Source organism: Lathyrus oleraceus, chromosome 5 (assembly GCF_024323335.1).
Source record: "Lathyrus oleraceus cultivar Zhongwan6 chromosome 5, CAAS_Psat_ZW6_1.0, whole genome shotgun sequence".
Taxonomy (NCBI): Eukaryota; Viridiplantae; Streptophyta; class Magnoliopsida; order Fabales; family Fabaceae; genus Lathyrus; species Lathyrus oleraceus.
The window spans coordinates 515,752,529-515,779,228 of NC_066583.1; the positions used below are offsets into that span (position 1 = coordinate 515,752,529).

Consider the following 26,700-nt stretch of genomic DNA (forward strand, 5'->3'; position numbering starts at 1 on the left):
CTATTTAATGTAAGCAATGATTGCTTATTTTTTCGAGACTTTAAATATCAGTGTCAAATGCTAGAAGTGTGCTAAGTTTTTCAAAAGTTGTAAGGGAGCCTAAAAGGCTTGTGATTTTAATTTTCTTATAAAGGTTTCTGCTTCTTCCCTTCTTTGCTCTATTTGTTCTTATGACTTTCACAAGTTTTTCTCATTCTACCAATCTTGCCTAGTTTTCCTACAAGTTCTTCTCACTCCCATCCTTTTTAGGTACATATTGTATCCTTTTCTTTTTTTTTGTAATAGTCGTGGTCATGGATCGTAGGAGAAGACTCGTAATAATGTTTAGGCTAGTGAAAAGCTTGTAATTTTAAGGTGTATGTGGCCCATTTAGCAATTATGATGGAGGTAGTGCTTTCTTTTTGTTCTTCAACTTTCTTAGGGTCAAAGAGATATTGGTTTCCTCTTCCATAGTACCTAAAGAGGCAAAGTATATTGGATTCACTTATATTACTGAATATCATATCCTTTTCTTCTAGTCAGAAGTGGAGATATTTTATTTAGAAGATAAAGGGATGGTTATCTTAGAGGAATGTCCACCGTAAGAGAGGGTTACTGTGGACATCCCTTATGATTATCCCTTCCTGTATTTCTACTTTTATCTCCCCCTTTCCCTTTTTTGTCGCAAAAGTTCCAAAAACGTCTTCAATGTTGCGCCTTCTCAGTTACTTCCTAATAGTTGGAGTTTTATTAGGACCTTCGAGATGGTGTTTGAAGGTATGGATATTTCCCCTACTGCGGGGATTTTTCTCATTTTACGCTATCAAGCCTTTAAAAGGTGGTTGGATGTCCTTAGGTGGCATGCCGAAAAGAGCCCCTCGTAGTGGTGGGGGACTGATGGTGCCCCTCTCTACAACAACTACAATATTTTTATAAAATATTTATTTATCTCAACAGACAAACCCAAAAAAATAGCATATTGTGAACTTAGAGATTTCAAATCAAACTTTCCAAATTCACATTAATCATGGACAACAATAACTATATGAATTATTAGAAATTCTTTGATATCAAAGAAAACATTATGGCAGGAAAATCCAACTGCTGTGTAATGTTTGTTGCAACGGAAAAAGATGGTAAAAGTGTAAAGGTAGATAAAAGATATGGCTATAACAAAAAAATTACAAAAGTATGGTGAGCAAATAATTTGAGAACACTAACTCGAACAAGTTTAAAACTTATGTTATTTTAAAAATAGAACCGTACCTGATTTGAGCCCAAGATATTGTCTGAAACAGTTTATTATCCACCAAAGATAGTTTTGATTGATCTCTATAAATATCTCAGTTTAAATGCAATTGTCTTAAAAAAATATAAGAAAACCAGCCAGGTAGCATTTTGCTCAAGAAATCTATAAATGTTACAACATCTATGGCACAACAGAAACCAGATCTAACCCCATTATTACACAACTACACTGCCTGCTTTGACAGAGTATCAATGCGCCAACCCAATGAAACTTACAAGCTCCGATAATCAATAACAGTAACTTCTTCTTCAGGGGCATCCAAATCTTGATAACTGCATACCGTTAGGAAATGAGTTAAGCATTCACAGACAACAAACAACTCAGTTCAATAATGGATGAATAACTTGAGTACTGAAGACATATGCCTTCGTCTTCATTTCCAGGGTAGAAATACTCCTAACAGACGGTATTTTAATAATCCAAAATAGGGTTTCATTCCTAACACCCAGCCACATAAATTAGCATTTGATTTCGTGGTGGTGATATTTTATGAATTGGTTTTATAAATTTGATTTTGGTTTAATGTAAGCTGAATATTAAGTCATTTATAACTGAATAAGTAAAAGTAAGTTCAAAATAAATTTGTGTAAAAACCATTTAGCCAAAAGCTAGAGGTTTCATCTCTCAAGTCAGAACAATTCTAAAAGCAAAGGCAATTCTACCAGAGAACACTCGAAATGTCAATCAAATTGGATCAGGAAAAAAGGCATATGTCTAAAGATCGCATATGAGGTCCAGCAGAATAATTACCTTCGCATCCGTCGAGGATCAGGTCTAAAGGCTGGAGGAACAGCAATCATAGAGGTCTGTCCCCCTATTTGAGGACCAGAACGCATAGTCATCCCTGAGGTATCAAATGAAGATGGTCCTTGATCCCTAAACATCTGCATTGCAACTTCTGGTGGCGCAGGAACGAAGGGTCCCAGAGGCCTGAATAGATGTAAATTATATAAGCACCAACAATTCACAATAAAGCTATAAATTGGATAGAATTCAAGAGGAGGGAAAGAGCAACCAACCCGGCACCAGGTACAGGCATCAAAACTGAAGGAGGAGGGTGCATATCTGAGGAGAATTGAGGTACAGCAGGCCCTCCATATGCATCAAACATAGTTTCATCACGGCCTCCCAACCGCCTTTCACGGGATGGAGAACTGTCGGGTCTATCTCCATTTGTTCGGTCACTCCTATCCTGGTCTCGCTGATTCCCACGATCATCTTTCAAACGGCCATCCAGTAATCTGCGCTTTAAAGGCTTGTCCTTCTAGACAGAGGAAAGGAAGAAAATGGACAATGGCCATTTGAGAATCAAACCATAATGACTTTATGCAGAAATATTGAGGGAAAATTCAATTTAAAAAATGGCTAATTGCACAAGATGTGTGCAAACCACATGCAATCATAAAGATGGTTTTAGCGAGTCCAGAATTACCATTTGTGATATTTTTCAAGATAAAAATTGTATGGTGCATAAAATTGCCATTCTACCTGAGATTGCTGCATGACAGGGGTTCCACCAGGAGCATCAGGATCACTACAATAAGGGTAAGGTCAATATGTGTAATATTTCCACTATAATTTGCAAGACTAACCAATAAAATAAAATAAAAACTCAATTAATACTTACTTCATGTAATTTTGAAAATAAAGATCTTCACGCAATTTTGAAGTTAGCTCCAACACAAGCTCTGGATGTTTTAGCTTGAGATGTTTGTACACAAACTCAACCGCATGAAAAAGCTTTGTGCAACCCTTGGCTCCACATCCATATTTCCATCCATACTTTTCATCCCTAATCTTTCTAACATATGGATCCAACATGTCAGCTGCTGCAGCATCTATCTTCTCCTTTGCAGTCCTTACTTCCAAGGGATCCTGGCCTTCCAACCTTCTCTGCCAAAATGAATCAAGCTTTTTCTCCCATTCTGACCCCAGTTTACCTGTTTCTTCATGCCTTGCTCCTTCTGGTCTCACATGCCTAAAGCCCTTGGCATCGTTAGTCTCAAGCATTCCGTAATAATCTACACCATGAATCCGCCAAAGGTATGTTATCAGTGTGTCCAGCAGCTCAACACCTTCTAAGCCCTTAATAGATGTTAGGCCACGGATAATTATTACAGGACCCACAGATCCACTGTGAGCCTTATCACCATTTTTGCTATGATCACTGGTGCATAAAATATTATCTTCAATCCCTTTTTCCTTGTCAAGCTTCCGAACAACAGCCTGAACCTGTTGAATCTCTGCTTGTATCCTTCTAGGTTCAGAACTGACTGGGTGAGCTTTTGGAGCAGCAGAGAAATCATTATCCTTATTAGATCCCCTACCATGTCTTCTTCGTTTGCCACTGGCATCTGTTTCCTCCTCTGAATTTGGCTCACTGGCCTGCTCTGATCTAGTGGACACAGAGTTTAAACCTGGATTTCTGCATAAATCAGTAGTTCAAGTACTATCATCATTCAATGAATTTTAATAAACGCGAGGAGGAAGAGCATGATGAAACAGACTCAGTGAGAGAAGATAAAAACATACATGTCCAGTGTTCCACTTTGCAAATCAAGCAAAAAATCCTTTGCCAGGCGCCGAGCATTTTCATTCCTCCTAAAAGAATATGTGACAGATAAGGTTCAATATAATTAGATATCTTTAATCAAAATATTAGTCAAAGAGGAAGCTGTGTTCAGCTCTTCAATAAACTGCAAGTTCCGAATAAACTCACCTTTCAATAACTGGAAGTAAATTTGTAGGATGATATTTATCTTTCAACCTACATCAAAGTTTAAATCAAATAAAGGAATGAACACAAGATTGCTTCAACGAGGAACAAGATGCAAATTTATACTTTACAAAAAAGAATATTTCAAGAGTAAATTGAAAGCAGTGGGAAAAAAACGCATACCACTCCTCATCTTTGTGAGCATTGAAATAAGCTCGTTTTTGGGTAGTAATATACTCTGATTTGTACTCTTGGTATCTAAAAATAATGGATTATACACATGATTCATCAATAATCAATAAACAAACAGAAATTCTTTAGTACTAAGAGCTTAGACAAATGCAAAAGGATGTTTTTTTAAACTTACCTACGCTCTGCTTCAGATGGCAGTATATCATCCTCAAGCTCCTGAATGAATTGCTTATAGGACATTAATCCCTCTCTGAAATAATTCACAAGCTCTTCAAGTGAATAGACTTACCCCAAAACATCACATTGTAGGTTCAATAGAGTAAAATAAAAGCAACCAACATAACCACAAATCAACAATATCATGACATAATAAACACTTCAGAGAAACTTCCATAACTACCCTTCAAGGGAATAAAAAGGAGATATTGTAAATAATAAATGCAATTTTCTATTTACTACTCCCTTTGTCTCATAAAAAGTGTCTCATTTGCATTTTTTTGTCTCAAAATAATTGTCTCTTTACAATACCAATGTAGCATTTATTATTATTTTTCCACTACTATACTATACCTCTATTTATTAACTCTCGTTTTAATCAACTACTCTATTAACTACATTTAATAAGGGTATTCTAATAAATGATACTCCCTCCGTCGTCCCATAATGAATGACTCATTTGGAATAAAAGAGTGTCCCAAAATGAATGACCCATTTCAATTTCCAATACACTTTTTTCAATTCTACCCTTTAATTAATATCACTTTCATCATTCCCAATATTTGACAAGAGCACTTTAGTAAAAATATCATTCTCTCTCTTTCATTTATTTATTTTTTTTAATCTATGTGAAATGGTCAATTGGATCACTCATTGTAAAACGGAGAGAGTAATGTATTAATTTTATCATTAAATCCAACACATCTAATCATTTTCTTAACAACCGCGCATTGCTCAAATAGGACTCTTTTTATGAGATAGTGGAAGTAATATAAAAAACAAAAGCGGTGAACACAATGATAACCCGTTTTCTTTTTATTCAGCATGTGTAAACACACTGATAGCCCGTTTTCTTTTTATTCAGCATGTGTGACTGCATGACTCACATCCCCAGCTTTGGCATCTTCTTTTAAACCTTCTTGGGTATGCATGGCATTCAGCCAATGGATTCAAAACCCTGGTCCCTATCAGGCTACCACACACTCGAGATATTTAACAAAAGTCCCTATCAGGCTACCACACACTCGAGATATTTAACAAAAGTTTAAGTATGGAGGAACCAGGCATCAAAAGCAGACTAGTAGACAAGACAAAAGAACCGTAATCTGGATGAACTAAAACTCTAATGCATTGCTCAAATAGGACTCTTTTTATGAGATAGTGGAAGTAATATAAAAGACAAAAGCGGTGAACACACTGATAACCCGTTTTCTTTTTATTCAGCATGTTTAAACACACTGATAGCCCGTTTTCTTTTTATTCAGCATGTGTGACTGCATGACTCACATCCCCGGCTTTGGCATTTTTTTTAAACCTTCTTGGGTATGCATGGCATTCAGCCAATGGATTCAATACCCTGGTCCCTATCAGGCTACCACACACTCGAGATATTTAACAAAAGTTTAAGTATGGAGGAACCAGGCATCAAAAGCAGACTAGTAGACAAGACAAAAGAACCGTAATCTGGATGAACCAAAACTCTTATGCATTTCACAAGCTAGTAAGAAATGAAGAACTTTGCTCGGGTGGAATCAAAACCTTTCATACAATTCAATTTCCTTAATGAAGAAATGATAAAGAACATTTCTGCAGAAATTCTTCCTTAAAAGTTCAAGCAAAAAATAAATCCTTGTCTTTCAAACAATCTAAATTCCTCCAAAGAATTAGACAATGACCATGAGCCCAAAAAAAACAACAACTAAAGCATTTATCCATTAAGTGGGCTAGACTACATGGAGCAAATGATATCATAATATTTAAGGACCATACGAAAAGTAGACCATTTAACTTTATATCTTTATAACTGGTTAGGACTACGTGTTTCTTTGGTCTCCCTCTATCTTTTACAGGTCTACTCCATATATTCCCAAATCACCTAAGACAATACTCCACCTTTTTTTTTACAATAGGATGAGAACTATATGGACTTCCACTCAAACTGATTTCAGTATTAATCATATCTTGTCTTGTATGACCATTAATCTATAACATAATATTCTTAATCATCAACACTGATTTTTCTTTCTTGCTGGCTAATTATGGCCCAGAACTCTAACAAATTCACCGAAACATAAATAATTAAAGAGAAAACCTAAATGAGAATGCTAGGGTGGGAATAGGACAAGTTAAGGCCTGAGTCTGGTCTACGATAAATTTTTAAGGATTGATTTTGGCCTTTGGCCTATTATAGGCTTCTTCTTTTGGCATGACCTGACCTTTTTAAAAGTCGGGTATGCCTTGAAAGCCTATTTAAAAACATGTTTTCACATTACAATTTTCAAATAATTCATTTTACCTATTTTTTTAAATAGACAACATGGCCTCTTATATACTCCCTCTGTTTTTTATTAAAAGTCACTTTGGAAAAAAAATTATACCACAATATAAGTCATTTTTCAAAAACCAATAAATCATTAATGATATTTTTCCTATTATAGCCTTAGATATTTAATATCCTCTCTTTTTTTAATTATGCAAATTTATCTTCCACATACCATTAATGAAGGACAATTTTGTAAAACTCTTCACAATTTATATTTGGCATACAATAATAATTGCATTTCTTAATACATGTGAAAAGTCTAAAACAACTTATAATAAAAAAATGGAGTACTATTTAGCCTATTTTTTACTTTTCACACGTATTAAAAAAAATAATCATTATTATAAGAAAAATATAAATTGGGAAGAATTTTACAAAATTGTCCTTCATTAATGATATGGAAAAGATAAATTTAAAGAATAGAAAGAACAGAATATAATAAATACTTAAAGGTATAATAGAAAAATGACAATATTAAAAAGTGTTGGGATAGCACCTATAGTAGAAAAGATGGTAGAAAATAAACTTAAATAGTTTGAACATGTAGAAAGAAGACTTGTAGAATCTTTGGTAAAGAGAATAGATCGGATGAAGACAAGTCAAAGAGCTAAATGTAGAGGAAGACCTAGACAAATTATAAGAGAAATTATTAAGATCTAAAGATTAATGATTTGGAGAGAAGCACGGTCTTGAATAAAACATTAGGTGGAAGTAGATCCATGAAGCCAACCCCACTTAGTGGGATAAGGCTTGGTTGTTGTTGCTATCAACACTCAGCGTAGGAGAACCGGATACAATGTTGTGCATTAGTGTGTAAAGGTATTCTAAAGGTGAACTTAACTAGAATAACCTAAAAAATTTATGAAATGGAGGTTCGATAATAAATATGAAGAGAAGAACACTAAGAGAAGATATAATCAATGAAGATAATCTAGTCAATTTTAAAACATTTCTCGTGTACATAATATTTGTTCATGAATGCATTATCTTTTCTTATGGCTACTTAATTTAACATTTCAATGTTGATTCACAAGGACTGCCCTCACTAGGTAAATCCAGAAGGTCATATGTACGAACGTAACAAAAAACTATTCAAATTAGATTGTTTTCATTAAACTTGTTATTTTCATAAGTATCTCCTCTGGACTGATTACTTATATCCAAATATGGTTTTGTTTATAACTTCATTGTGAAAAACAGAAGAAAAATCTTCTACTTAAAGCCTGAAACCATTCTTTCTCAAAGCACACAGATAAAGTGATAAAGCCCCAGCTACCAAAGAATACTCTGGGACTGTTTGAAAAAAGTGGCAAATTGACAAAAATGGGGAGTCTTTGCGCTCTTTACCACTTCTCTCAAACAGACCCTTAGTGTTCTTAGACAACAACTGTCCTCTGATATTTTCCAGCACTTTGTCCTCACACTCTCACTGCATTAGTTTGGATCTGAATTACAAATACCCATTTATGACCAAAGGAGAATTGGGGTGTTGACATCACACGCACAAGTTAAGCTCCTCCAAGAACACCCATAATCTCATATCCAAGTGGCTCAAGAAATAGTAAAACTTAATAGATTCTGGTACTGACCTTGTATAACACTATAAAAGACCCTTAGTGTTCTTAGACAACAACTGTCCTCTGATATTTTCCAGCACTTTGTTCCTCACACTCACACTGCATTTGTTTGGATCTGAATTACAAATACACATTTATGTCTAAAGGAGAATTGGGGTGCTGACATCACACACGCGCGTGGGCACACACACATGTTAAGCTCGTGTTAAGCTCCTCCAAGAACTCCCATAATCTCATCTCCAAGTGGCTAGAGAAATAGTAGCACTTAATACAGTCTGAGGTACTGACCTTGTATAATCACTATAACAAGGTGAATCTTAAAATGTAGCCACCCATTTAAGATATTAGAACATTTGCATCCAAGATTATTTGAAAACTCCTTAATAGCATAAACCTCTAGATCCCGTGTTTCAGATCCGGCACTCTTAGTCTATTGCCATGTTTGCCATATTTATTTTGTCAACAACCTTCCCATCGATGAGATTTGTTGTTTGTTTCTCAAGAAATACATGATACATGCAGGTAATACACATTATTCGTAATTTTAATTAGCAAGTACAAAACTGACCTTCGAGCACCTCCACTTGGCCCATCTGCATAACCGCGAGCGGCATCTAGATCTGCAAAAGACATACCCATAACATTAAGAACATTTCAACGATAAATTTACTTCACCCTGAAAGAAAAGATAGGCAAACTTGATAGCTCGTAGTGAGAATTACTTTGCTACAAACCATTCCCAATTAATTGAAAATGAGATTTAGAAAGAGATAACAGTTAACTTGAAATATAAACACCAAACACCAGCCAGGGGGGCACATACGCACACACCCTCCATCAAGGAGTTGGGGAGAGAAGAAAAAAACTGAATTGGTTTAAGAATGCAGGAAGGGGACGTGACAGAAAGAATACCCTGTCAGACCAATAAAAAGCAAACAAGCAGTCTTTATGACAGCTGAAAAGCAGCATGCGTGTCATTGATGCCACAAAATTACAGTGCGAAAACTAAATTCAATGCTCAGTTTTGAATGACAAGATTGGTAACAATTTGACTTCCATACAAGAAAAAAGTAAAGCAATAAATTCAATAAAGGAAAAAGAAAACAAAAGAGATTGAGTAATTCATAATTTATAAAGATATGCTAATGGATTCTAAACATTTTCTATGCAGCATCTGAAGTAACTTTTTAATACATGAGCAATTTATAAAACATGATGCATATAAGACCTCAAATGACTCGGAGCATAGTCATCAATCTCAAATTACAACCTCCGGCATCCGGCCCCCAAAAAGCAATAAATAGACTAAAGACCATGATAAAATACATTCTAAACTATAAGATTATGATACTCATATGTGATAAAGAAAAAAATCTTTTAGACAGTATGTTTGGCACGACCGGACTTATCATGTCAGTTGACTTGCTACTAGTACCGAAAGAACAGTCTCTTATAATTTGGGCAGAACCTAACCCAACTTTACAAAACCGGCTTCTAAAGTGAGGATTACCCCTACTTATAAGCATGTCCAAGCCATATTTCATCCGATGTGAGACTTTTTTACACACCCAGCACTTTACGGTTTGGTGTATGGATACAAATGGTGGGTGACCCGATAGCGGAAACGTGATAGCAGATGGCCCAACATATATAGAATTAGGCTCTGGTACCATCTTAAAATTTGGGTTGAGTCTTACTCAACCTTACAAAACTGGCTTGTAAGAGGAGGATTTCCCCGCTTAGAAACATGTGTTTAGGCCATATTTCATCTGAATTGAGACTAGACCTTGCGGCACTTATTATTATGTTCTATGTGTTTGCGGTAAATTATTAGCCTCCCTATAATAGAACATACAGTGGGGCAGAACAAAATTTGATTGTAAATTGAATAATTTCTCCAAAGGCCCGAACATTTTATGCTCAGTTTCTAAATATTTTAAACAATATAAAAATTATAGATCATTCAAACAAGTACAAAAGTTTGCCCTGAGCAATAACACCATTTTAATTTTTAACACTCATTAGTAAATAACAAATGCAACACCAAAACCATGCCACAAAAATGCAATAAAAGAAACTATGCTGTTATAAATATACATATCAATATTCAATAATGGGATTAGTTGAGTTTAATAAGTTCAATCAAAAGAAAAAGACAAGAATTAAAGCTAAATTTAAATTTCATTTATATGTTTTAAGAAAAACAAGATTTGATCATTATTTGCAAGCTTCAATTATTAACGTACCAGAAATTCCGTTTTGAAACCCCCCTCCAGATCGATGTGGAAACCTGCCAACAGGTCTATCATCTGCATAACCAGCCCTTCCACCCACTCCCCTTTCATAGCCACCAAAGTGATCATAGCCAAATCTGTTTTGCTCACATAGCAAAGCAATTAAAGAGAGAAAAGCATAGTGTCTAATGCATAGAGTAACATGGTGGAAGGGTAACATGGATGAAAATAAACAAATAATACAGAAAAGAATTGCATGCTCTATAATCTAAATATATTTTCACATGAGTTTAATTGGTATAAACTGTCGGTGTAAAAAAATTTATAGTGAAAACAAGCCAACAATCAAATGGATGACTTATAAGTAGTTATGAATAAAGTTAACATTTTTAACTTTTTATTGATCAGACAACTATAATTGATTGACATGTGTAAAACATCTTCATACAAATGAAATCATTTTACAAGAATGAAATCTTTCAAATGAACAAAACATTACTGATGACTCTGAACATATAAGTATAACCGTTAAACATCAAGAAGAAGTCAATTACAAATGGTGTAATTTTGTAAGACATTAGAAACCAGAAGAGTTCATAGGCGCTCAATTTCATTTAACCATGTCAAACACAACCGTAGAATATAAACAAAATTGACTTTGAAACTTCAATGACATGAATTGAAGCTTGACAAAAAAACACAAACCTAATAAATCCAATATCCTTCAAAAGTTAAGACTTTATTATTTCTTTACAAACATAATTGGAAAAGCATGATTATCTAAATGAGATTTATATGTAATCTAAACAAAACTTGAAATAGATTGCAAATCAGTAAAGGGAACAAATATAGGATAACTATTATCAATGGAAAGCAGAAGAATAAATAAAGAAAACACAAGTAGCAATGTAATGTTCTTCCTTCTGGATTCTAGTAAGTTACCGGTACAAATAACGGATCGTCAATCACATAAAGCCGAAGACAATAGTAGTTTACATTTTTTCCTCTGTTAATAGTAACCCATAACCACAATACAAACACACACTCATTCAAAATAAATGTCTATGGAGATTTTTGAACTCTACGATGACAAACCACTTTGACATTGACGGCAACTTGCAAAATCAACATTTTTAAGTTAAATTAAGAATAAATTCAAGTGGAAATTTCTTTGACAAAAAAGGGGAAGGCAGGCAGGCAGGGAACCCTCCTAAACAAACAGAAAACAACGAAGAAAAATAAATAATCAATGGAACAAAGCTTCTCAATCCTTTGGCATGACTAGTAAAATCCCTTCAGCAAATCCTCGAGTGCCAAATAGATGCCAAAAGCCCAGTCATATCCCAAATGTCAAAGAAATTTCCTTGAAAGTGAGAACATATACTACTCCGCAATGGAGATATTAAAGAACATAAACTACTAAGAAAGATCTAGGAATTTATGTGCTGGATAGAGATATGATATATTATGGTTTAGCTATAGATGTTGTAACCCTAATGAATGTCGATAAAATTTTCACCACTACAAGAATATGTTCTCTCTTTTTCATTAAAATTATCATTCTGTCATATATGATTAATTTCCCCTGCTTCAAAAATTCCTTTTGAGATAAAAAACAATAGAAAACCGTCAAAACATCAGAGCAGTGATTCTGAGAGTAGCGCGCACAAGATGGCCCAAAAAGAAAATGAAAAACTTCCAATGAACTATGAGCTACATTAGTTAAATCTCCCGATGAGAAAAATACAACGAATCTTACGAAAACAACCAGATTTGCATCACAATAGCTTTTCATGTTTAAAAAGCTCCCTAATTTAACTTCTCCATAAATACTTCTAAGCTTACCAGATTTGTTTTTTAAAATGAAGAACCATAAATAAATCACTACTCAATCTAACAATTCAGGTCCAAAATTCCAAATTGAAACGAGTTTCCCTAATCTGAAGTTCATATAAATAAGACCTAACCCTAGATTAAATATTCTCAATTACTCATAAAAACCGCAACGCAATTATTAAACGATTTATGCATCATTAAATCACCTGTCGTTGGGTCTATGCGGACTACCCCTTCTCGATCTCTTAAAAGGCGGAGGTGAACGTCGAGACTGCTGAGGAGGAGAATAGCGGCGGTCACGGAAATTAGGGCTAGGACTGCGACGGCGCTTGAAATCTCTGTCACGGTTGAAGTAACCACCTCGGCCACCTCTTCCACCGCGGAAGGGACGGCGATCGAAATCCCTGTCGTCACGAAAGTCTCTCCGACGAGGGAGAGGTGGAGGTGGGAGATCATCGTCAGCTGGAGGAGATTGAGGAGGAGGTTGAGGAGGAGGAGCAGCAGTGGTGGGAGATCGGTCGTGAGATTCAGGAGGTAAGTTAATTACCTCGGCCATGGAAATGGAGAATTGGAAGAAAGAAGAAAACCCTAAGAACAGAGAGAATGGTGAAGAAATGGATTCGGTTACGATGTGTGTGGGGTTTGGGTTTTATGCGTTATGTTCACGAAATGAGTGTGTTTTTTACTTCTCTCGCTACGGCATCTTCATCGTAGCTACGGGATACGGGAGTAAATTTGCACCACTGTAAATGTTAAAGTATGTTTTTACAATACAGTGTTCTAAAGGTATAACAATCATTTACAAATGAGTCAAAAACAATTTTAAAAATTGTGAATTTGAAGTATGGTAGAAGTTAGATATGTTTTTACAATACAATGTTCTAAAGGTATAAAACTATTTTTATTTATCAATAAGCTGGTATAAAACTATTTAAAAATGAGCCAAAATAGAAAAGTTATTTAAATAATTTTAATGAAAAAGAATAAAATGTTATAAAGGTAAATATGTTTTTATAATACAATGTTTCCTAGGTATAAAAAGAAATTTACTTTTCATTCGCAGTTATCCTAATACATCTACAATTTTTTTTAAAATACATCAATTTACCATTTCAATTTTAATTATTCAATTGAGATTTTTGAAAATTGCACTATTCACCCCGTACTGAAATTCATTGGAAAAGATTTTCAGTATATTTTTTTTCCAAGTCGGAAGACTTCGTGAAAGACATTTTGTTTAATGCATAACGTGTTCTGAAAGACTTACTTGAAGAGTTCCAGTTCAGTTTTGATTTATTTTTATTGTGTAGGTATGCAAATTCTTCCCTAAATATGCGTAGATACTTCTGATGTTTTTTTAACTACTCAAAGATTTGGTACATGAGAATAGGTGATCAGGTGGATTAAAGAGGTTATAATCGATAATAAAATAACTATTATTATCACTCGTTTCAGATACTGAAACAGGCAAGAGAGGGAGAAGCAACAAATTAATATTTGATTGCGATAAAGATGGAAAATACAAGGATACTGATAGTGAAACCCAAAGTGCGTCCAAAAAATGTGTGTGCCCATTTAAAATCAGGTTGACTCCGACGAAAGATGGGTCTGGTTGAAAGATTGATGTAAAATATGGGGTTCATAATCATGATTTACTTGATATATTAGAATGTCATTTCTTTGTTGGTAGGTTGACCACTTATGAGAAACAGCATGTCGCTGATTTGACAAAGAGACATGTATCACCTAGACACCACTACGCCAAATAAGGGAAAAGAGGGCGCTTTTTTTGGCCTATAACAGCGCTTTAAAGCGCCCTCTAATCTGACGCTGGCATAGGTAAAGACAACGCTTTTTTTCCTGGTGAAAGCGCTGTCTAAAGTGGCTCTTTAAGCCCTTTAAGGGCCACTTTAGAGGGCGCTTTTTAAAGAAAGCGCCCTCTAAAGTGGAAACATTTAAGGGTTTAGAGGGCGCTTTTACTGGAAAGCGCCCTCTAAAGTGGAAACTTTTAAGGGTTTAGAGGGCGCTTTTACTGGAAAGCGCCCTCTAAAGTGGAAACATTTAAGGGTTTAGAGGGCGCTTTTACTGGAAAACGCCCTCTAAAGTGGGTGGTTATTTAAATTTTTTTTTTTAAAAAGCGCTATATTTTTTTATTTATTTTAGACAACCTGTATATTGAAGCAGTACACCCAAAGCTGTATAATTTGAAGCCCTTTTTCACACATTGCATTCAACAAGCCTTATATACAACAATCCATACATATACAACAATCCACTGATATATAATCGTTTAACTTCTAAAGATTCTAAATATACAACCAATTCATAACTTAAAAAGAAATAAAACTAAGTAGCAAAAGCATCTCTGAGATGTATGTTTTTTTTGCTAGCAGCAGTCTTCTTAGCAACAACCTCTTTTTGTTCAATATCAATAGCATGAACCTAAAATATCATAAAATTAGTTAGGTGATGTATAAGATCAAGAATTAACATTTTCTATGCATAAATATCATATAATTGTGTTTATACCTTTTTTTTTTATGCAACTGACTCGATTTGTTGCGTAATCCCCTTATATTTTTGGTCCCTTATCTTTTGAAGATAGAATTGATATTTGTTTAGATGGACATGTTCCATTGTCGTAGAGGGATACTTTCAAATATCCAGCATCATCATCATCTACGCGAATGAGGCTTGACGACAATGGAACATCTCCATCTAAACAAATATCAATTGATACTTTCAAGTATCCCTTGCCCATTGCACGAATGATTGACTTCATAATAGCCATTTTACCTGTAATAAAGAAAACAATTAAAATCAGATGACAAATGTAAAAACAATTAAAATCATAAAAGTCATTTTACCTGTAATAAAGAAAACAATTAAAATCATTTGACCTGTACCTTTTTCACTAAGTTCTCTATCTTTTCTTGGTTGGAATATGTTCTACATGTCTCTTAACAACACGGACGGTTGGATTGATCCAAATACCCTCATTATGATCATTTCTAATATATGAATCATTTGATATAATATTCTCATCTTGATCATTTCTGGTAAACGATTCAATCTCAACATCAATATCACCTTGATCTCCAGTGTTTTCATCAATTACTTTGTTGGAAAAAAGAACTATAGACCATTTCGTACTTTTCGGATCATTGACATAGAACACTTGTCTAGCTTGAGAGGCTAGAATAAAAGACTCATCTTTGTATCCCACCCTATTAAGATCCACTTGCAAAAATCCTGACTTACCCATTCGAATGTCGTTATTATTTTCAACCCACTTGCAACCAAATATAGGAATCTGAAACTTCTCATAATCAAACACCCAAATGCGCTCGATAACACCAAAATACGACAGATTTGCAAATTTGGGGTTTAAGTCCTTCACACTTGATATGTGCATTGCTTCAGCTACCACGGTGACACCACTATTCTGCATAGTACTTTTATCATCTTGTTCTTTGGTATAAAATGTGTATCCATTAATCGCGTATGCGCTATAAGAAAAAACATGGAAACTTGGACCATATGCTAAGCATCTCAATCTTTCTGTTATTGAAGCGGGATCTGAATAATACTTTGAATAAATATGATCCTTAAACCAAGGTATAAAACATCGATTGTGCTCTCGTACTATCCAATTTTCATTTCTATTGGGATTTAAACCTCGGAGAACATCCTTGTGAATTTCAACATACGGCTCAACCTCATTCTCATTGTGCAGAACATACAAATGCACTTGATCCCGTTCGACCCTTGATACTGCCACGATTTTATTTCCAATTAGATTTTTTCCTTCTTTCTTTTCGACAAGCTGAGACTTGGGGAGTCCAATTGACTAAACATTAGACAAATATTCAGTACAAAACTCAATCGCTTCTTCAACAATGTATCTTTCAACCATACAACCTTCTGGTCGACTTCGGTTCTTCACGTACCCTTTTAATATTTTCATATAACGTTCAACAGGGTACATCCATCTCATATAAGTTGGTCCACACAATTGTGTCTTTTTCACAAGATGAACAACTAGATGTACCATTATGTCAAAAAATGATGGAGGAAAAAACATTTCAAGCTCACATAAAGTAATAACGATTTCTTTTTGCAACATTGGTAAGATCGCAGGATTGATCACCTTACTGCAAATTGACTTGAAGAAAGAACACAACTTAGTTATAGAGCTTCTTACTTTTTCTGGAAGAATAGAACGTATACCTATTGGGAGAAAATGTTCCATTATAACATGGCAATCATGGGTCTTTAAACTCTTTAACTTGAGGTCTTTCATAGACACAAGTCTTCTAATATCTGAAGAGTACCCTTCTGGAACTTTAACTTCACTTAGAAACTTACACAATGTTTTTTTCTCCTTTCTAGATAGAGTATAAGCAGCAGGCGGTAGATATGTTCGTCTTCCTTTCTTCAAGGGTCCTAATTCAGTTCTTATTCCCATCGCTATCAAATCCTTTCTTGCCTTAAGGCCATCCTTAGACTTTCCTTGTATATTGAGTAACGTGCCAATAACACTTTCAAATACATTTTTTTCAATATGCATAACATCAAGAAAATGTCTCACATACAAGGACTTCCAATACAGCAATTCAAAAAAAACTGACCTCTTCTTCCACCCACTTTTGACAAGTGTCTGGGCAAAAGGCTTGCCAAACTGAGTATCCAAATCTTTCACCTTTTCAAAAATTTGATCACCCGTCAATATAGGTGGAGCTCTGCCTTGTTCTGTCTCTCCATTGAACGCCTTTCTCCATCCACGGTAGTGATGATTTGAATTTAAGAATCTCCGATGACCGAGAAAGACATTCTTCTGACCAAACTCCAAGCGCTTCCAATCTGTTTTATCTTCACAAATAGGACACGCACATTGACCTTTTATGCTATACCCTGATAGATTTCCGTATGCTGGAAAATCATTAATTGTGCCAAACAACATCGCCCTCAAGTTGAAACTTTCTTTCCTATATCCATCATAAACCTCCACACCGGTCTCCCACAAAATCTTTAAATCTTCGATTAAGGGCTTCAAGTACACGTCTATGTCATTCCCTGGTTGTTTAGGTCCAGAAATCAACATAGACAACATCATGTACTTACGCTTCATACATAGCCATGGAGGTAGGTTATAAATCATAATAATCACAGGCCATGTACTGTGTGAGATACTCTGGATACCGTGTGGGTTCATTCCATCAGTAGATAATGCCAAGCGAAGGTTTCTTGATTCTTCTCCAAATTCAGGATAATCATTATCAATTTTCAACCACTATGGTGAATCTGCCGGATGTCGATACTTTCCATCTATAATTCTTTCATCTGCATGCCAGGTCAAGTGTCTTGAATCGGTTTCACTACGAAACATGCGTCTAAATCTCGGAATAACAGGAAAATACCACAAGACTTTTGCTGGAGACAACTTGTTCTTATATCGCGAGACACCGCATTTAGGACACTCATTTAACGATGCATACTCATTTCGAAACAAAACGCAATCGTTTGGACATGCATGTATCTTATCATAGCTCATGCCAATAGAGCACAACATCTTTTTGGTCTCATATGTTCGATTGGGAAGAACATTATCCTCAGGAAGCATATCTTTCAAAAGGGATAATAACTCTGTGAAACTTTTATCCGACCATCCATTGCCCGCCTTTAAGTTGTACAACTTTAATACCGCAGACAATCTTGTGAATTTAGTGCAACCATCATACAAAGGTTTCTCTGCATCACTTACCAACCTCTCAAACATTTCGGGACAATCCTTAAGATCTCCTTCAAGTGCTTCTTCAATCTCTTCAACTCGATCACAATCGTATGTATCTACGCCACTATAGTTTGAGGCATAGGTCGTACTATCCCCCGGTTCAACATTCTCGTTACTTTTCTCACCATGCAAATTCCAACATGTATAACTTTGATCAATTCCATGCCTCATTAGATGCGATGTCAACTGAACTGCGTCAACCCGTTTCCCATAACAACAACCCAAGCAAGGACATATCATTCTATTGGGGTCTTCGGCGTGCGCAACGGCAAACTTAACGAATTCTAATACCCCATTCTCGTACTCTCTCGACAATCGATTGGAAGACATCCATGTATTATCCATTACTAATTAGAATAAACAAAAAAACAATTTCAGAAGAGAAACCAATTTCAGAAGATACTCTGTGCAGGGCATTCATGTCTCCATTTACTCTATCAAATAACATCCATACCTAAACTTCTTAAGTTACTAGCTACGCTATGTACTGGTTGGCTGTTAATGAAGAATTCAAACACATTCAGACCTAGGTTTCTAATGACACTGGTGTTGACACAAAATCAGATGTTCATAGGTCGTATAACCCTAACTACTGGGTAATGTAATCCCATTGCATGCGCTATCATGGTCACTAAAAACCAACCGTCAATTGCCTAATAAACCCAAACTATTTAAATGACTATGAATATTGAAACTTTACAGGTCGAAACAAACGTAGCATAGACAACAATAACATAAAACTGAAATGGGGCAAAGCTAAAACAAAGCAATAGTGCAAGTAATAATGTATGCATCGTGTACCTTTGATTGGTAGAAGGAGGAAACGTCGTAGATCTAACAGAGGTGGAAGGAGAACGCCTTAGAACCCTAACGTGAAAAAGAACGAAAATAACAAAGAGTGAAATAACAAAATGCGCAGTATGTTATAATTTTAATGTTTACTAAAGGGGACCTTAGAGGGTGCTTGTGGAAAAAAAGCGCCCTCTAAAGGGGGCCTAAGAGGGCGCTTATGGAAGCGCTCTCTAAGGCTTTCCAGAAGCGCTTTATAAGCTGGAAATGCACATGGACTTATAACAGCGCTTTATTAAAAGCGCCCTCTAAGGGTAACCTTAGAGGGCGCTTTCTAAAAAGCGCCATGTATTGTTGTCCCTCTATCTCCTCCTTATTTTTTCGCTTCACCTTAGAGGGCGCTTTATTACAAAAGCGCCCTCTAAAGTGCGCTGTCTATTGCTCCTTATTTTTTCGCTTCACTTTAGAGAGCGCTTTTGTAATAAAGCGCCCTCTAAGGTGCGCTGTCTATTCCAGTTTTTGGCGTAGTGCACTTATTATTTTCCTTCCAAGACCGGGATCCAGAGAATGTCACTCAGATTACGTAAATATACAAGAATAAGAGTATGATAGAAAAAGAGATAAGAGGTCCTATAAGTGAATACAACATTTGTTTAAGTTTATTGAGGAGGCAGGATATGTGTATTGGAGTAGAAAAATGGATGACCCAGAAGTTGTGAGAGAAATATTTTGGGCTCATCCCGATTCAGTTAAATATTTTTCATATTGTGTTAGCTATGGATAGCACTTAAAAGACAAACAAATATAGACAACCTTTGTTTGAAATTGTTGGCATGACATCAACCGAGTTGACTTTTGTTGTCGCATTTGTGTATATGGAGACTGAGCAGACAAAGAGTTTTTGTTGGGTATTGGAGAAACTTAAGAATTATTTGTGAAGAAAGATTTGTGTCCACAAGTGATTTTGACAAATAGAGATCTTGCTTTAATGAAAACAATTGAAATTGTGTTTCCCAGATCGATTAATTTGCTATATAGATTTCACGTTAACAAAAACATTGGTGCAAAATGCAAGCAATATAAGGTGAATGACATGCAAAAGATGATATACACATTATGGATGGAAGTTGTTTGGGCTAGTGATGAGGTTGAGTATGATCAACGATTGCATCAACTTGAGCATGCATGTGTTGATTATAGTGGGTTTACTAATTATGTAAAAGACACATGGTTGACTCCACATAGATAGAGATTTAATAGAGCATGGATTAATCGAGTGCTACATTTGGGTAACACGACGACTAATTTGTACATGTTATATCTTTTACTATGTATTTTTTTATATGTGATGTTTTTAATATGTTATTTTTAGGGTTGAATCTTCTCATTTGAAGTTAAAGCAGGTGTTGGGAAATAGTGTAGATGACATGGTCAAATATTGGGAAGCTATGAATAATAACTTGAGGTTACAACTGGGCAACGTTAGAGCTTATTTTCAAAAAAAAAATTACGAAGTTGAGCATGCGCACATAAGTCCATTTTATGGTAATTTGCGTGGTTCTGTGTCTCGAGTTGCCTTGAGACTTATTGCTGAAAAGCTATTGAGAGTTGATTATGTTGGAACTAACAGGAAAATTTGTTATTGTACTCTTAGAACATCTTATGGGTTACCTTGTGCTTGTGAGTTAGGAAGATACACACTTGGTGGTATGCCGATACCAATAGATGTTGTTCATGTTCATTGGAGAAAACTAACTATGAAAGTTGAGTTAGAAGTAGGTGTAGATGATGGATTCGAGGTGGATATGAGTTGTACAATAGATGAATTGTGGAAACAATTTAGGTCATTAGATGTTCTTGGGAAAAGGGCATTAAAAAGTAGGGTTTGTGAACTTGCATACCCCATAATGACTTTATTGTGTCCACCATCTAAGAAATTAAAAACCAAAGGAGGAGTGAAGAAGAAAAGAAAAAAAATAGCAGGATATGATGTTTATAAGGACCATTCGTATCATGAGTATGTTGATAAGGCATCTCAATCTTCACAAAGGCAGTCTCAACCATCATTGACTTCGAAGAAGTTGAAATTATCAAAGAAGCAACCACAATCAAAGAAACATTTCACTCTTCAATTTCCTAATCATATTAGGTCATACATTGAAGATGTAGTTAATGTTGTATCAGATGGTAATTATGGATTTAGAGTCATTGCATCATTACATGGATATGGCGAGGATGGTTGGTCAATGGTTCGCCAAGACTTGGAGTTGGCAATAATAGACAAGGAAATATCAAGTTTGTATGACAGGTTATTTTGTAGTCGGTTACCAGATATGGGTTACTTGATAACAAATCGCTATAATGTTGTACTTGTCTGTTTAGGCAATCTGTGCATGACTTTTTTTCCTATGAAAAATCCACATTCACCAAATGTCTCCATTTATTGCATTGGTTTTGTTAACCAAAATCATTGGGTTTAGGCATATACTTTATTTTATATGACTTACTATTCTAATTATTTTACTTAGTTCACTTTATTAAATATATGTTTTAATTATTGTTATCAGGTAAACATGAAATAGGGGTTTCCGTTGCCACCAGTCATATTAGATTGGAAGAAGTTTCGTTGTCCAACAGCAACGTCTTTGATGTTAGGATTTGCAGGACATCTACAACATTGGCAATTACTTACGCTTATATTAGCATGAATATGTAATCAAAATATGAATATTATATTATGTTAATTTTAATATATCCAGTTCTAAAAGTTAATACATAAATCAATGTGAACGAGAAATATGTAAAGCTTCAAATAAATCAACAAACTGCGGGTCTTCCTCTTCGGTATTAATTTGTCTCAAATAACGATGAATCAATGTAGAAACACGAGCCAAATTAGGATCAGATGGTCCTGCTTCGTAAATAGGAACTAGCACTTCTCTTGGTTCATCACGATGGGGTGGGACCAAACGAGGATGTGAAACACAATAATACCACTCCATGTATCCATCTTCTATATCAGATGGAACGGTGGCTAATGTTGTTACACGGATCACAACAACGACGCTTTGATGGTAACTAATCCAATCAACATCAATATCATTAGTCATCACACAATCAGAATGTGGGGTGGAACATACTGCATGTATATGAACTTAGAGCCGTCAAAATGGCCCGAAGCCCATGGGCCGACCCATCGAGCCCGAAAAAAGTTAGGGCATGGGCCTTATTTTTTAAGCCCATATTTTTTCGGGCCTTTTTTGGCCCGACCCAAAAAAGCCCTAAAAAAATGGGTCGGCCCGTATGGGCTATGGGTGGCCCAGCAGTCCAAAATAAAAAAATTTAAAAAATTAATTAACTTACTTAACACATGAATTTGGTTCATCGATTAGTATTCAGTTTATCAATAAATTCATTAGTAAATGTAATTACACTCTATTCAATTACTTAGCCCATTAATAATTACACTTATTCAATTACTATTATTTAGGAAATGTAAGTTTGAGATCCAAACAACAACACAACATCCATATCAAATGCTTTTGAATTTGGTTTTGTATGTATTTGACGACATCTATATTTAATTATGATGTTTTCACATTCATTATATTATTATAATATTTTTCTTTATTTATTCATGATTTTACTACTAGAATTTTCTATGTTTTTAAATGGTATGAAATGTGCTAAAGATTTTTTAATTATGCAAATAAATAGTTTTTTATTTTAATTAGCTTTTTTACGTGTTTTTACATTGTAGGACTGACAATACAATAAAACTAATTCTTAAGGAGTTTGAAATTTATTCGATAACTAATTAGTTGAATTTCGTTCATAAGACAAGTTAAGTTTTGACCTAAATCTTTTGTAACTAAATGAGTTAATTGGTAATAAATCTGTAGTCTTGAGATGAGGATTTTTTTTTTTTAATTTATGCAATTTGAACAAAGAGTTGAAGTCATTTATTTGTAAACTTAAAATGATTTTAGTAATAGAGTAAAAATAATTTTAAAAAAGGATAATGTGGTTATTTACAAAATAAGGAGAATTATTATTATTTTTTTGGAAATGGGTCTATTTAGGGGCGGACCCGTTTAGGGTCGGGCGCGTTTAGAGTCGGGTAGCCCGCAACCTATACAGGGTTGGGCCTGGGTACTAAAATTGGAGCCGATATTCAATATGGGTTTTTTAGTCCCGACCCGAAAAAACCCGAGGCCCGCTAGGGCCAGCCCGTTTAGGGTCGGGTAGCCCATTTTGACAACTTTATTTGAACCGATGTATACATCTATCAGGCAAGTATGGAACAATTGTGTCATCCCACTCCAAACACCCATTGTACAAACATAATTCATCAAACTGACGCCATCCTCTATGATCCTCAAATGTGCGCCATATGACGTTGGGAGGTGTCAGCTCGTCCAAAATAGGTCACAAGTCATCCACCTTCAGGATTCCTTGCTTATAAGACCATCTCATCATTTGAGGAAGACCAAAATTATCAGCTGGTTTCCAATTCTCTCATCTTTTTCCAACTGTTAGAAAGTACTCGTGAATCCAACACTGTTACAATATAAAAACATAATAAGCAAAAATTAAATTAACATACTTTATAAAATTAATTAACATATAATAAACAAAATTAAATTAAACACATGTAGGAGAGTAGGATATTGTCATACGGTGAACTGACTTTATGTGTTTTTGCTTTGTAAAGCAAATGTCGCGGTTAGCAAGAGTCGCCACCGACTTTTTTTTTATCCAATAAGGAAAGGCGGAAAAGAACAGGAAAGACCTTAATTTATTTTTGGGTTCGGGAGGTACATTATACAAAGGGAAAGTGTTAGCACCCTTTGTATCCATGGTTATCCATGGGCTCTTAATTGCTTGATCACTTATGGTTGTCTGGAAAAAGTGGTTGTTGTCATACGGTGAACTGACTTTATTGTGTTTTTAATCGCAATGTCGCGGTTAGCAAGAGTCGCCATCGACTTTTCTTTTATCCCATAAGGAAAGGTGGAAAAGCACAGGAAAGACCTTAATTTAGATTCTTAAGTTCGGGAGGTACGTTATACAAAGGGAAGGTGTTAGCACCCTTTGTATCCATGGTGATCCATGGGCTCTTAATTGCTCAATCATTTATGTTTTCTTTGGTTGAAAAAGTGTTTGAGAAAGGTATGGAAGGTATTTGGAAAAAGAGAATTTAACTTTGTAATGATTCTTGAATGAATGTATACAAAGTGGTTATCTCGTTTAGTTTTTTTTTTAAAGTTGTTAGAAAAATATAACTCGGCAATGATCCTAGTACGGATGTATGCTAAGTGGTGATTTTCTAAAAAAAAGGGGGATGTTGTGTAATGTGTGAGGTGTGAAGAGTATTTTTTAGGTTATGAATGAGCAATTAAGGGTTATACCTGTCCGAGGTCTTTCCGGGCATTTCCTATCCTTATGAGGGTAAAACTGTCTTTACTATAGAGAAGTAAGCAGTTTTATCCTTTGGATGTAGAAGGGTCATCGGCTGGTCATTGAAGGCAACAATTGTGAGGATACCTTAGCATTCGAAGGGACTATCATCATTTAACCGTAGGCTGCACCGAAGGGTCATCGAGGGACAAAATCGTATTTTTGAAGGCAACATCCGAGGGACCATGATTTATTTTTTTGATGATTTAACCGAAGGGTCTTTGCTAAGGGTATCCCCATATTCGCGGGACATGACCGTATTACGTAATCGGGGGTAACAAAGAGAGAGGTCCGATATTATTTATTTAAAGTCCATATTTTAAAGTTAATTAGGTGATTAGGGTGAATCTCCGCATTAAAATCAATACATCAACAATAATACATTAAAAGTACTACATTAAAATTAATTGAGTAATCCAGAATGAATTTCCATAAGGGTATCCTACGCATAAGGTGGAACACCTGGCCAGCCGTTTCTTCGAGAATATGTAGCCTTTACACAATTCAACACACGGGTTAGAGTATCGAGGTAAAATACAATTAGAAATTGCACCATAAAATAAACATAACAGTTATGAGTTCAGGCCAAATGATGCAAAATCGGAATTAGATAAACATAAGATAGAACAGCAAAGAGACAAAGCAGCCATTGTCCCGTTCGCCTCTGCTTCGCCTAGCGAAGGCCCGGCGAATGCTCGCTGCAGGCTCGCTTAGCGACGTGCTAGCGAGCGGCCACGGGTTTGGAGTTTGACAGCAGCATGACTTCTGAAAAAACCTGTACTTTCATGGCATTGGATTACAGGCATAGCATAGACAATTATACAGGATGTTCATACTTAGATTCACATGTGAAATCAAATTACATATCAAAACTTTAATCGTAATGCATCATGTATGTAAAGAATATCGATTGGAAACATAGAATCGTGGTGATACGCAAACCTGTGTGCAATTGCGATATTGAAAGGGACAGATCGTTTGGATGCCGGATTGAGTTGGGCGGCGGTAGCTTCGGTGTGGATGGGCTGCCTTCAGGTTAGCAGGGTTTCTGCACCAGGGTTTCCGTCCTTCTCTGTCCGTCTTGGTCTCTCCGTTTGTGTCTGTCCATTTTCGTGGCTGAAGAGCTGGTATTTATAGTGGTAGTGGTGACCTAATGGGCTCAGAATGAGGTCCAAAACTTTTGATATTCGCAAGCTTCGCTAGGCGAAGGAATTGCTCGCCTAGCGAGCAAGCTAGTTTGGGCTTTTTCTGGATCTGATGCTTCGCTGGGCGAGTGTCATGATGAAGTGTTCGCTAGGCGAAGGAATTGCTCGCCTAGCGAGCAAGCTATTTTGGGCCATCTTTGGATTGGGCCTGTAGCGAGCAAGCTATTTTGTTCCTTTAATGTCAGTGCCTTGCAGAATAAGTCGGAGTGTCCTAAAAGGTCTTGTAATATCAGCGGGCAAATTTTGGGGTATGACAGCTGCCCTTGTTCAATATTCTTGAGCCGAGAGGGTAGAATGGTATGTGTCGTTCGTGGTCTGGAGGTGAAAGATTATTGAACACTAGAATGCCCCAAAAATTTGCGCTTGTCAATTAGTCTTGATGGAGATGGGCTTAAAGATGCCATCCAGGTAGTTTGATGATGAGGGCTCCAGATTGCGTCGTACGTTAGACGATATCTGGAGACATGGGTGTCATACCGGGTCACACGCTAGACCGTATAGTGAATCATCCATTATGCTGTCGACTTTGCCGGGGAGTCGGAGTGTGTTATATACTGCTGGAGATAAGGGATCAGAATGGACCATACTTTAGGCCGTGTCTGAATACCAGAGTGAGTTGCTCATTAGACGGATGGCTTTGCTGGGGATGAAAGATCAGAGTGGATCGTACTCCAGATCGTATATGAGTTGCAGAATGAGCCGTACGTTAGGCTGTATCTGACGGAGGTGGAATCAGAATGGATCGTACGCTAGATCGCATCTGAATTGAAGGTCCAAATGGGTCGTACGTTAGACCGTATCGGAGTTGCAGAATGAGCCGTACGTTAGGTTGTATCTGAAGGAGAAAGTAGTCGTATGCTAGACTACACCCCGAAATGTACCGTACGCTAGGTAGTATCTGAGGATTTGAAAGTCCAAATGGGTCGTACGTTAGATCGTCTCTGAGTTGGAGGTCCAAATGGGTCGTACGTTAGACCGTATTGGAGTTGCAGAATGAGCCGTACGTTAGGCTGTATCTGAAGAAGAAAGTAGTCGTACGCTAGACTACACCCCGGAATGTACCGTGCGCT

The 26,700-nt window shown here is 36.0% G+C and overlaps 1 protein-coding gene across 1 annotated transcript; it reads right to left on the reverse strand.

The window, feature by feature from the left end:
* Positions 1–1,264: 1,264 nt before the first annotated feature.
* LOC127085969 (serrate RNA effector molecule) lies at positions 1,265–13,058 on the reverse strand. The gene is made up of 12 exons (XM_051026573.1): positions 12,589–13,058; positions 10,559–10,683; positions 8,881–8,932; positions 4,372–4,446; positions 4,188–4,262; positions 4,008–4,055; positions 3,821–3,889; positions 2,916–3,713; positions 2,777–2,822; positions 2,308–2,552; positions 2,039–2,218; positions 1,265–1,560 (listed from the first exon to the last, which is right to left on the reverse strand). Exons 1-12 carry the CDS (start codon positions 12,936–12,938, stop codon positions 1,500–1,502), a joined length of 2,124 nt encoding a protein of 707 aa, XP_050882530.1. The 5' UTR covers positions 12,939–13,058; the 3' UTR covers positions 1,265–1,499.
* Positions 13,059–26,700: the final 13,642 nt, after the last annotated feature.

Coding starts and splice junctions, on each gene's coding strand:
- LOC127085969 (XM_051026573.1), bottom strand. CDS start 12,938: ATGGCCGAGGTAATTAACTTACCTCCTGAATCTCACGACCGATCTCCC. Junction 4,056..4,187: donor GCTCACAAAGATGAGGAGTG/GTATGCGTTTTT, acceptor ACTTTGATGTAG/GTTGAAAGATAAATATCATC. Junction 3,714..3,820: donor CAAAGTGGAACACTGGACAT/GTATGTTTTTAT, acceptor TGATTTATGCAG/AAATCCAGGTTTAAACTCTG.